At 39.7% G+C, this 13980-nt stretch overlaps 1 protein-coding gene across 3 annotated transcripts in view; it reads right to left on the reverse strand.

Annotated features, from left to right (window-relative positions):
* Nucleotides 1-9071: 9071 nt before the first annotated feature.
* Nucleotides 9072-13980, reverse strand: part of LOC144980735 (glutamate receptor 2-like) — a 38758-nt gene continuing 33849 nt past the window's right edge. For all 3 annotated transcript variants that reach the window (XM_078928457.1, XM_078928458.1, XM_078928459.1), the window contains exons 10-11: nucleotides 13569-13791; nucleotides 9072-9935 (exon numbers count right to left, since the gene is read on the reverse strand). In XM_078928457.1, coding sequence (XP_078784583.1) covers nucleotides 9846-9935; nucleotides 13569-13791 — 313 coding nt within the window. In that variant the 3' untranslated portion in view covers nucleotides 9072-9845. The remainder of the gene's footprint in view (nucleotides 9936-13568; nucleotides 13792-13980) is intronic.

Here is a 13980-nt window from a genome sequence, read left to right on the forward strand (position 1 = left end):
TACCACTAATGTACTTAGTTTGAGATCACCTACAAGTCTCATCCGGACACAAGCACAAAATCCAACAAAGAGGAATATACTCAAATGCTAACATTATACATTCAAAATAGCATAAAATAATACACAACACATAACAGAGAGATGATTCACAAGGAAAAAATATCATCTCCCAAAACAATAACTATGCATTTGACTGTTTCCCTCCCAGCTAGGACTCTGGCCAGGACAAAACCAAGTAATCTCATTCTAAGACAAAGACAGAAAGCATGTTGCAAAACAGATATAAGGGGATAAAAGACACAGTATGTACCCCCCCCCTGCCCACTATGGGAGTTGCAAAGGTTTGATGATTATTTTGGAAATGTTTTATTTGATTTGTTTTACGGCTGATGTTGCTGTTGCTGCTATCACTGCTGTTGTTTATTCTGTTGTCTTTTCTCATGAAGTTTATCTTTTTTTTAAAGATGAAGAGGGAAGGATGGGTAGCATCTTGTGATTTGTCTATCATTCATACTTTAAACAGTCAAGACAATAATATCTCGCGTGTCATTTTTAAACGATAATACAAAATCGATTTGTAATTATATTTTCGAATATTGAGAGGTTCATGCAATCAAGTATCCAGTAGACGTTGAGAGAGAGAGAGAGAGAGAGAGAGAGAGAGAGAGAGAGAGAGAGAGAGAGAGAGATGATACGAATTTTTTTTGGTTCGTGGATAGCTCAGACGGTAGAGTCACGCTCTCACCGGTCAGGTGGAGTTGACGTACCAATATGACCGCAGGTTCAAACCCCATCACCGCCGCGAAAATTTTTTATTCTCTATTGTCTTCTGGCACTTTTCTACTCACTTCATCTCTTGTTGTAATTAAGTCATAGTAGTTTAACCAGTATCTCAGAATTCATGTAGGGCTTTGCCCAACCCGTTCAATTACACCAACCGCCACTGCATATAAAAAACAGAGGAACATTACATGTTAATGAAAATCTAATGTTTTTCGAATTGAGTTCACGGCAACCTAGAACATGTGCACCAAATTACAAATGAATTATAAATTATTAATTTGCCATTCATCGTCTCAACATGATTTTGTATTGGGGCTTGGAATAATTTGGACAGGTTGCTATCGCAAATGCTTTTCGTCAAATCTATCGGATTCAGCTACCATTCATTGTTTGGTGGACACGGGGGGGGGGGGGGGGGGGGGGGGGGGCAGAAAAAAATTCTCGACTGCATCCGGGATCGATCTTGGTCCCTTTGCTTGGGAAGCGAGTGCTCTACCAACTGAGATATAAGGACCCCCTCTATGGGTGTGAGATTCGACAATTTTGGTTTTATTTTTCATTATTTAGCCCAGAGAAACCGATGAAAACCGGTATTTTCCTTTAAGATAAAAACCCTTTAATATTGAGGGGGCAGCGTGACTCAGCGGCACGGTCTTTGCTTCGTACCCGAATGGTAGCGAGTTCGATCACTCGCGGCTGCGCTGATTGACCTTGATCAAGCCACCACGCTCTAGCTCAATTTGCGGCACTGCACTTCGGCTGACGCCTCGATGGGTCATTCCAGTCTTCCCTTGGAATAAACCCTAAAGACAAATTTCCCCGATTGGATGAATAAAACAAATTTTATTATTATTATTATTATTATTAATTTTTTGGTGGCTATTGTTAGGGTAATGACCCTTTGTAGAATTCTCCAAAATATACCAGTATAAAACTATCTTGATCATCAAAATCAAAAGGAAAAGAGCAATGAAAGAATAATTGCCTCCAAAACTCCTAGGCAATGATCTCAATAGAATTAGCTTGAATCCTGGTGCAGACATCGGGTCAGCAGAGTCCTTTCGGCTTTGTCTGTTGTCCTTCATAAATTCTGTAATTCCAGAAACTCTTCGGTCGCCCAAGCTAAAAAAAGGATTTGGTTTGTCTGTCTGTGTTTCTGTAACGGTTTGAGTTTAACGGAAAGGGGTGTTAACCCTTTGCCAACCCCCAACCTGGAGGACCAGGTGACTCAAAGATGGGGGAATCATACACCATTAGTCGCCTTTTACGACACGCTGGCTTGGCGTTGAGCTATTCTTGACCCTCTCAGTTGAGGGACCCCGGACACCACACGGTCTTTGCCAAACAAGCAGCTTCGAATTGCGTCGTGGAACGTTCGCACCATGTATGAAGCAGGAAAAAGCTCTCAAGTTGTGACTGAGATGAGAAGATACAGGCTGCATATACTTGGAGTAAGCGAAACCCACTGGATACAATCCGGACAGAAACACCTCAAGTCTGGGGAGAAGATTTTATATTCAGGGAGAGGGGACGGGATTCATACACAGGGAGTAGGAATAATTCTAAGCAAGTTTGACCAGAAGTCACTGAGAGGATGGGAACAATGCGGAGAAAGGATCATCATGGCGTCCTTTACAACACGGAGTAAGAAGATCATGAACATTGTACAGATCTATGCCCCAACAAATGATGCAACAGATGAGGACAAAGATACATTTTATGGTCTACTACAACAAGTCATTGACAAGTTGCCAAGGAAAGACATCAACATATTGATGGGAGATGCTAATGCAAAAGTGGGACAGGATAACGTAGGCTATGAAGGTATCATGGGACGTCATGGCATGGGAGAAATGAATGATAATGGTGAGAGATTTGCAAATTTCTGTGCATTCAACAGTTTGGTGATTGGAGGATCAGTGTTCCCCCATAAGAGGATCCACAAAGCAACTTGGGTCTCACCAGATGGTGTGACAGAGAATCAGATTGATCATTTTTGTATCTCTCGTAGATTCAGACGTTCATTGGAAGATGTGACAGTACGGAGAGGGGCAGATGTTGGATCAGACCACCACCTGCTATTGGCAAAGCTTAAGCTCCGACTCAGAAAACACGGGGCCAGATCACATACAAAAGAAAATTCGAGGTGAATGCACTTGATGGGGAAAAGAATGAGGAATTCAAACTACAATTGAGTAATAGATTCCAACCTCTTACTGAGCTCGAGGAGGACATAGATGTAAATTCACATTGGGCAAAGATCAAGGAAGTCTACATAACAACTTGCCACGAGGTATTGGGGGTAAAGAAATCGGAACATAAAGAATGGATAAGTCCAACCACCTTGGACCTTATTGAAAAGAGGAGAAGAAGGAAGGAACAAGTGAATGCAAGCCGAACAAGGGCCTCAAGACTGGATGCACAAGAGCAGTATCGAGCCATAGCTAAGGAAGTCAAAAGATCTGTAAAGAAAGACAAGGAAGCATTCATGAATAGACTTGCAGAGAAAGCAGAAGCAGCAGCGATTGGAGGACACATGAGGATCCTTTATCAAACTACCAAGACACTTGCTGGAAAATATGGGAAACCAGAGGTACCAGTCAAAGACAAAGATGGGAAAACTATTTTTGGAAAAGAGGCTCAATCTGAACGATTGAGGGAACATTTCAACTGCCTTCTGAACAGACCACCACCAGACAACCAGCCAGAAATTTTGCCTGAAAGGAATGAGCTACCAATTAGCTGTGATCCACCATCGATAGCAGAGATTGTGGGTGCCATTAACAAGATGAAAAGGGGGAAAGCTGCTGGACCAGACCAGATTCCACCGGAGGCTCTAAAAGTTGATGCGGAAAGAAATGCTGAGGCCCTGCACCCACTATTTGAGAGAATCTGGAATGACAGGATATTCCCAAAGGATTGGAAGGAAGGACATCTTATCAAGCTTCCAAAGAAAGGGGACCTCAGTAATTGTAATAATTATCGAGGCATCACTCTTCTTTCTATCCCAGGAAAGGTTTTCAACCGTATTATTTTAGAGAGAATTAAGAATGCAACAGATGCTAAACTGCGGGACGAACAGGCAGGTTTTCGGAAAAAACCGTTCAACCACCGACCAGATTGCCTCTCTGCGAGTCATAGTGGAACAGTCTATAGAATGGAACTCTCCTCTTATTGTCAACTTTCTGGATTACGAGAAGGTTTTCGACAGTATTGACAGAGCAACATTGTGGAAAATTCTGGCACATTATGGACTCCCTGAAAAGATAGTAAACCTCATTAAGGAAATGTATGAAGGATCAAGTTGCAGGGTTGTACATGAAGATCAGCTTACTGACAGCTTTGAAATTAAGACTGGTGTCAAGCAGGGATGCTTGCTCTCTCCATTCCTGTTCATCCTTGCCATTGATTGACTAATGAAGGAAACCTCCAAAGGGAGAAGAAATGGGATACAGTGGACCCCTGGACACAGTTGGATGATCTGGATTTTGCAGATGATCTGGCTCTTTTGTCCCACACCAGGACCAGATGCAAGCAAAAACCACAATTATAAACAGCCTCTCGGAATCAATTGGTCTAAGAATTCACCCTGCAAAGTCAAAGGTCTTGAGGATAGGTACGCGTCAAAGGGAGCAGATCAAAGTAAAAGATCAGGAACTCGAAGATATAGACACTTTCTGCTATCTCGGAAGTATAATTGACAAGGATGGAGGCACGGAAGCAGAGGTGAAAGCACGAATAGGAAAGGCACAGGCTGCATTCACATCTTTGAACAGAGCTTGGAGAACTAAAGATATCTCCCTTCAACTAAAGCTAAGACTTTTCAACTCAAACGTGAAGTCTGTCCTACTGTATGGATGTGAAACTTGAAACGCATCACAGGCATGTATAAGGAGGGTACAGATTTTCGTAAACAGGTGCATGCGTAAGCTACTCAGAATAAAATGGATGGATAGAATAAAAAATGAAGAAGTATGGATTTTTTGTTTGTTTGTTTGTTGCTTTAGGTCTCTTCCAACACAATTGAGGTTATATGAGAGACCGCTGAAACAAAAAAACAAGCAATCTAACAAAAATAGTACAAATGTAAATCAAAATCATAACCTAAAGATATCATAAGCTAAATTATAAATAACCAAGAACAAACAGGCAGAAGATTTACAGAAAAAAAAATATCCCCTGTCAAAAATACAATCACAAACCAAAGAAGCAGGATAGGCTAGTAAAGAGAAGAAGAAACGACATCACTATCGGATCGTACACCCATGCGAACATCATAGGTATATGATTCAAGGGTGATGCTCCCATCCAACCACCCGCAAGAAGTATGGAAAAGAACACAGCAGAAACCAGTGGGAGAGGATATAGGAAGAAGACGATGGAGGTGGATTGGACACACGCTTAGAAAGAATGACTCAACTATAACAAAGAAAGTATTGGACTGGAACCCTCAGGGCAGAAGATCAAGGGGAAGGCCACGAGGAACATGGAGAAGAATTAAAGAAGCTGATATACAGAGATGTGGTAAGACCTGGAATGAGATAAAAAAGTTGGCTCAGGATAGAGAAGGATGGAAACTGTTTGTCTGTGGACTATACCCTGACCCAGGGTGAAAAAGGCAATGATGATGATGATGGTGCAGACAAAAAATAAAGAGCATTGAATACGAATAAGACGAGAACGTTTGTTTCCCTAACCCGTAAGTGAACTCGGAAGTGAGATTCAAATTTCCAATTAATTATTTGAGGCCATTTTTAAAAATAAAAATTTTACATTTCGTTTTTTTTTTTTAATTTTAAACCATCAAAACAAACTTGAGGATTTTTTCAGGGTAATGGGAATAAACTCAAAGCCATGTGTGTATATTTGTAATGTAAGAATTCGATGGTTCAAACCGCTTTACAAAAGGACCTTAGTCAGCAGCAACACTTGGCATAATATGGGACGAGACTTTCCATCTGTGAGGCGCTATCATAGTTGTTTAAACAGACATTGGTTTGGGTTTTTGGGGTTGATTATATGGGTTACAATTTTTAATTCAGAAAAGTTAGTGGAGCAGGCACGTTATGTTGGTAACGACAAGAGATGAGGGAGTAGGAAAGTGCCAGAAGACAATAGAGAATAAAATGTTTTCGCTGTGATGGGGGTTTGAACCCGCGACCTTCCTGGTACGACAACTCCGCCTGGCCGGTGATAGCGTGACTCTACCGTATGAGCTATCCCAAGGCCGTCTATATAGGAACACTATATAGAAGGCCTTGGCTATCCACGATCCCTAGTTTGTTTTTTATTGGTTTGTTTTTTATTGGTTTGGTTTTTATTGGTTTGTTTTTTTACTTTTATTGACAAAGTAAAAATTGTAGCAATCGATGGATTTTTTATGGAAAATTTCGCTGGTCTAAATAGAGAAGAATATAAACTAAAAGAAAGAAAGAAGAGCAAGAGAGAGAGAGAGAGAGTGAGAGAGAGAGAGAGAGAGAGAGGGGGGGGGGAGAGAGGGATAGAGGGGCGAGACATAAAACACGACACACACCCACACACACACACACACACACACACACACACACACACACACGGAAATATGAACTTGCATTAAAGCTTACAGATAGAAAAAATGTCCCCTGTTTGGACGTCTCGCATTTCTACCCGACCTAAAACGTTGAAATTATCATGTCAAACCAATGAAATATTTAACATCATGTTGTCAAAATACCATTTAAATATATTATGATATTTACTTCACTCAATAATCAAAAATGGATGCCAAATCGAATGATTTTAAAAGTGTATGATATCTTTCGTAATTGATTTTATGGTTTGTGTTGATTACAATCGCTTGAAGTGGAAGTTACTTTTTGCACCAAAAAGAACCCAATGGGCATTGTTTCAAAATGAAACATTTCCCTGGATAGGATGTATAACACAAGCAGTGACTTCTGACAAAAACTCGTATCGTGTTATTTCTCAATTAAAGGATTGTTTGATCTTGTTTTGTTTTTAAGGGTTTTACGGAGCTTGCAACACATTTAGGTTATATCAACGCCTGTAAAAAGGAAGAAAATGGGATAGTAAAAAGTTCTAGAATTACAATTAACACATCCAAGAAAAAGAAAGATAAAAGGGAACTGGAAGCAAATAGGGAACAGATGGAGATTCCAAGAGCACACTGTCAAAGTAGTTAGTTTGAGACCACTGAGAAGTCTCATCCAGACACGAGCACAGGTCCCCACTAAGAGGAACACACTCAAATGTTTTCTTTATGCATTCAAAATAACAAATATAATAATACATAAGAGAGATATGATTTACGAGACAAAAAATATCATCTCCCAAAATTCTTATTTATACATTTGACTGTTTCCCTCCCAGTCAAGGACTCAGGCCAGGGCCAGGGCAAAACCAAATAATCTCATCCCAAGACAGACAGAAAGCAAGTTGGAAAACACATTAACTGCCACCTTGCCAACTGTGGGAGGTCAGGAACCCCACTCTCGGAGGTCAGGAACCCCACCCTGGTGACCTCCTGTCCATTGATAAAGAACAATCGCCGCCATGTTCTACGGCCAGGCGGAGTCGGAGTTGTCGTACTAGTAAATAAGTCGCGGGTTCGAGCCCCCATCACCGCCTTGAAATTTTTATTCCCCGTTACCGTTTTCTGTCACTTTCCTACTCACTTCATTTCTTGTTGATTCTTGTTGGTCCACTGGATCATCACTTCTGGAATGCCTTTTTGACAAAAGTTTATGAAAACCAGAGACAACCATTTCAAATGTTGAAAGAATTAAGGTTTTACGGCGCTTGCAACACATAAGGTTATATCAGCGCCAGTAAAAAGGAAGAAAATTGGATAGTAGAAAGTTCTAGAATTACAATTAAAGCACCTAAGAGAAAGTAAGACAAAGGGGAACTGGGAACAAATAGGGATCAGATGTAGATTCCAAGAGCATACCATCAATGTACTTAGTCTGAGATCACCTATAAGTCTCACCAGACACAAGCACTAGATCCAACAAAGAGGAATACACTCAAATGCTTACATTTCATTATATATTTTTAAAAAAACAAACAAATATAATAATACATAACAGAGAGATGATTTACAGGGAAAAAATATCATCTTCCAAAACAATAACTATGCATTTGACTGTTTCCCTCCCAGCTAAGGACTCCGGCCAGTGTCGGGACAAAACCAAGCAATCTCATACCAAGACAAAGACAGAAAGCATGTTGGAAAACAGATATAAGGGGATAGAAGACACGGTATGTACCTCCCTGCCCACTGTGGAGGTAGGGAACCCCACCCAGAATTACAGAAAATGAAATTTATTTGGACACTAATTTGTACGAAGACTGATTCTTCATTGCGCTCCCAATCTGCGTCAAATGGTTACAAATCAAGACAATTTCTTAATCTATTTTGTGTGAATATATTGCAATATTTTTGTTTTTAATTTTAAGGGTTTAACGGCGCTTGCAACACATTAAGGTCATATCAGCGCTATTAAAAAGGAAGAAAATGGGATCGTAAAATGTTCTAGAATTACAATTTAAGTACACCCAAAAAAAAGTCAGACAAAGGGAAACAGATACAGATTCCAAGAGCATACTGTCAGTGTACTTAGTTTGAGATCACCTAAAAGTCCCACCCAGACACCAGTGCAAGATCCCACTAAGAGGAATACACTCAAATGTTTACATTATACATTCACAATTACAAATAACAATACATAAAAGAGAGATGATTTGCAAGGAAAAAAACATCAGCTCCCAAAACACGATGGACTCGACTGTTTACTTCCCAGCCAAGCACTACGGCTAGGGCCAGGGCAAAACCAAGTAATCTCATCCCGAGACAAAGACAGAAATCATGTTGGAAAACATATATAGAGGGATAGAAGACACAGTATGTGCCTCCCGACACGCTATGGGAGGTCAGGAATCCCACCAGATATTGAATTCCGTACACATTTCTAGTTAAAAAGGAAATAATGTTTTTTTTCTTTTATTCAATTCCGTTACTTTGATTTTCTGATAGATGAGCAGACATTCCTGGCTAACTTCCATCATTATCAAACATTTAAACAAAAAGTCATCCAAATTTAAAACAACGAAATGTTGCCTATTCTGCCACTGGCATTTCAACAACACTTAATATATTGACACATACATGATAAAGTGTTATATTTGTAAAACAACTTTTGACAGCAATGTGACTTAAATAGAACACACACACTCGCACACACACGCATATATATATATATATATATATATATTATATATATTATATATATATATAATACATTCAAGCTCATTGCTTGATCTAAAACTATCCTTAACCGTATGTCAAGCATTGCGTCACGCTATTTTGTTGGCATGAAGTAAATGTTTTACTTAAACAAGACAACATCTCTGAATCATTAAAGATTGGACAGGATTGACGTGGAACAATCTAATGAGGAAGTTTTGTTTGTTTGTTGCTTTAGGTCTCTTCCAACACAATTGAGGTTATATGAGGTTATATGAGAGACCGCTGAAACAAAAAAAACAAGCAATCTAACAAAAATAGTACAAATGTAAATCAAAATCATAACCTAAAGATATCATAAGCTAAATTATAAATAACCAAGAACAAACAGGCAGAAGATTTACAGAAAAAAAAATATCCCCTGTCAAAAATACAATCACAAACCAAAGAAGCAGGATAGGCTAGTAAAGAGAAGAAGAAACGACATCACTATCGGATCGTACACCCATGCGAACATCATAGGTATATGATTCAAGGGTGATGCTCCCATCCAACCACCCGCCTAATGAGGAAGGCCCAAGACCGTGATGAGTGGCGTCGAATCGTGAAGTCTGCATCCCGAGAGTTCCCCCGACGACCAACCGGTCATGGGAGAGAGTGAGTGAGTTAGTGAGTGATAAAATCTCTAAATGTGACGTCATAAATTGTTGAATTTTAGAATTGAAGATGTGATGAAAGAATGGAAAGTGATAGGGGTTGTTAGGGGGAAGGAGTGGTGAGCAGGCTGAAGAGGATGGGGGGGGGGGGGTTGGCATGATCAGGCGTCTATATCAGGTGAACATTCTTGGTCACGGATTCCCTGTCCATCCTCGTCTCTGGCCACAAACTTTAGCCGATGGTGAATATTCTGGAAAGGTGAGAATATGAAGCAACTGTTGATTCTGTGAATGTGGATTTCATAACTGTCTGATCATAATACATTTACAATCCGAACACGGTCAATACTTAATGTTAACTTCTGCTTAACCCTCTCCTTACTAGCCATTTTCAGAATTTTCCCCAAAACTTCACACCCACCCAACATTAAAACATATCTTAAACAGAAAAGCAACAAGCACATTCTATATATTATAATATTTTTCGGCAATATGGGCTCTATTACAGAATGTCAAGTTTTTATAGCTATAGCAAAAAGAAATGAATTCTGGAAATCCTCAGCGAGGACGAGAGACGCATGCGCACAACCAACATGACGTTCTCTCTAATAACTTTTCCGCCGGTGACGTCACAGACTATGGGTGACGTCCAATCAAGGGACGCTACTCTTCCGCTAATCTCATTCCCTATAGGTGGTAAGGAGAGGGTAAAAGTCAACAACACTTGTTGGTCCTAAATGTTGTCTTTTATCCAAGTGTGTTCTGGTGATAATGGATAAAGTCACCCCTGCTTAAATTCAACCAATCGTTCTGTCAGGCGCCGGTGTTGGCGTTAATAGGATTCCATTGTATTATTTATTACTAATCGCGTAGAACCTGTATCATTTACAGAGAATCAAGGGCAATTACAAACACGCACTCATTTATTTTTCTCATCATTTATAATATTGTATTTTTGTAAAATCAACATAGATCGAGACGAGTCTTTTGAGTCATCAACGATCAAAATTGATCAGGTAATAAAGTCTGTAGGTTCGCGTAAATGGATCTGGCCACATGAGGGGGCAGTCTATGAGTCAAACTATTAATTTTTTTTCATTCCAAAAAAGAAAGTTGAGCTTTTCTATAGAGCAATATCCACTAAACGTGCTCAACGCGCTTCACAAAGTTTCCCTGGCCAACAGCAACACGTAACATGTAGAACGAGACATGACGCCTGTTACATTTTTTTCCGCTGTTAACGGCCAGGAACTCATTTTACACCTGAGTACGGTGAGAGAATGTGAGCAAATAGTCTTTTCCAAGAATTCAACTATACACCGAGCGAGGGTCGAACCCAGGACTCTTCCGATCCGAAAGCGAGTGTCATACCACAAGACCACATAGCCGCGCATAACGTCTAAAACTAAATTTCAAAAAAAAAAAAAAATGAGTTGAAATGTGCAGCTATGCGATCTAATGGTATGGCGCCCGCTTTCTGATCGGAAGGCCCTGCGTTCGAAGGTCCTTGCAGAAGGCTCTTTATTCACATTCTCTCACCGTACTCTGGTGTAAATTGAGTACCTGGCCGTTAAAAGCATTGTCTCTTGTCTGAAAGGAAATTGAAATATCGCCTAACAAACGTCATGTCTCGTTTTACATGCTACATGTTGCTGTTGGTCAGGGACCCTTTGTAAAGCGCTTTGAGCACGTTTAGAGGATATTGCTCTATATTAAAGCTAATTTTTTTTAAAAAATTATGTTTTTTTTTTGTTGTTGTTTTTTTTTTTTTTGGTTTGTTTTTTGTTTAAAAGTGAGTGACAGATAAATAGTCAAATTTTGTTGGATTTTTACGTAGTATGATTATCATCATAATGTACAATGGTATAATATACTAACCACCCAATCAATCCCTCTCTCACCCCCATCCCCATTTTAAAGACCTTTTTGCAGTTACTTTTACTATATATACACATACACAGACATACGCTAACAGACACACATACACAAACATATACATATCCTCTCCATTCTCTCTCTCTCTCTCTCTCTCTCTCTCTCTCTCTCTCTCTCTCTCTCTCTCTCTCCTTATCTCGCGCCACTTCTTGCATCCACACTCGACGCCCTTTCCTCACATTAACTTTATTTTCACATTTGACAAAATGTGATATTTTGTAAATTTACATATTTGTGTTTGTGTTTACTGTCTCCTGACGAAGGCCAAGGGCCGAAACGTTGTTTGTTTTGTGTTGTTCCCTTATATATGAGTCACATCTACTACCTTTATTTTTTTATCTCCGTTTTATTGGCTCATTTAGGCACCTCTAGCTTTGGTTATGCTAAATTTAGCTTGGTACCAGTTCCTTTCAGGCCATCCTACCGCATGATCATTACCCTTTCTTATTTAGATTCAAAATTATCCCAGTTTCTAGTACAAGGGACACAATCGTATATATAATCTTGATTTAATGTTGATTCGAAATGCTGCAGTTGCGTCCCTTAGATTTCTGACTCTTACTTTACTTTGTATTCAAGGGGAAATAATAGACTGTACAATAAGTCACTACATAAATGATTCAAATAGCATAATTTTCAAAGGTGTCAGCCTGGTATGTTGATTGAATAACCCGAGACTCATACAATACGATCAATAGTCTAATGTCACGTCGCCCAGCAACAAAGAAAATCTGTGCTTTTTATTCTTCATGCTGGCGAGAACTTAATATATGTCTAGTGATTAGAATGTGTAAAAGTCAAAACTTGATCAGATTTATAAAGTTTTTCTCCTCTAGATACGCTTTTATGCTCGTCGGAGAAATATTTCATAAGGGCGTCCGCCATTGTTCGGGTAGTTTAGAACCAGTTACTAAGTTACCATGCGTCATTACGAGGGAAGTGACGTTACGACTGTTGAAGCGTATTGCTTGCAGGGCATAGTAAATAGAGGGCAGCGTGGCTCAGCGGTACGGTCTTCGCTTCGTACCCGAAGGTGTGGCCTTGAGCAAGTCATCTCTCCCTATTTCAATTTGCGGCGCTGCACTGCACTGCACTGCGTGGACGCCTGGGTTATTCCAGTCTTTTCTTGGAATAGGCGCTAGAGAAAATTTCCCCTATGGGATGAGAAAAAAAAGGTAATTTTGTTTATTTTTATTTATTTTTATTTTATTGTAGACAACGGAGAAACCATCCATGTTTTCAAAAAAAAAACTTGAGCTTTTATATAGCGCAATATCCACTAAACGTGCTCAAAGCGCTTTACAAGGGGTCCCTGGCCAACAGCAACATGTAGCATGTAAAACGAGACATGACGTTTGTTAGGCGATATTTCAATTTCCTTTCAGACAAGAGACAACGCTTTTAACGGCCAGGTACTCAATTTACACCAGAGTACGGCGAGAGAATGTGAGTAAAGAGCTTTCTCCAAACACTCAACTATGCGCCGAGGAGGCTCGAACCCAGGACCTTCCGATCAGAAAGCGAGTGTCATACCACTAGACCACATGGCAGCACACTCGAAATCCCAATAGATCAGTAGAAGATCACTCACCTTCCAGGTAAAGCAATTGCTATCAATCCTCATTAAAAGTCTATTTTCCATTCTTAGCACTAGTTATTGGATAGCTAGGACTTTTCGATCGGGTGGAAAGTACCTCGCAATAGACGTATCCACGACGAACTACGATGAAAATGTTGCTGTTTGAAGCTCGAAGGAAAGATAACTATAAATATTGAATTGTGAGCTTCAATTTATTTTATTTATTTATTTACTATCTGTCTTTGTCTAATCAATGAAGCTTACAATTCAATTTATTTTTTTTAACGTGGAACTACAGAAACTGAAATAAAATTCGGCATTAATTTCCTCATGAGCTCTAAAAAACCACTTTTCTATTCTTGGTACAAACCCCATTACGTCTTGTGTAGAGAATCTCAGTTATCAGAAACATCAAGGAGAGAGTGAAACCAGTGACCAGGATAAGAAATGCTGCCGAAAACCGGTGGATGTTCAGACTGTATGGAGACGATTGGAACGGCTCCTTTCCACCAAAAGTGTCGAAATATGTTTTGCCTTCCAAAACTAATTCAGCTTTTTGTCGACACTCGTTCCAAAACCACTTGTCAATCAAACTGGGAAAAAAATAGAAAAAGATACGTTTTCAATAGGTTTCTACACGTTCACAGGGTGGCGAAGTGGCCGAGTGGTTAAGGCATTACACTGTAATCCAGAAAGTCCCGGGTTAAAGCTCCCCTTCAGGCACTTTCATTTTTTTTTCTTGGGCAAGATAAGCAACTCTCAATTTGCTCAATGTGACAACA

Source organism: Berghia stephanieae, chromosome 10, assembly GCF_034508935.2.
Source record: "Berghia stephanieae isolate SIO BIC M18660-M18661 chromosome 10, UCSD_Bste_1.3, whole genome shotgun sequence".
NCBI classification, from domain to species: Eukaryota; Metazoa; Mollusca; class Gastropoda; order Nudibranchia; family Aeolidiidae; genus Berghia; species Berghia stephanieae.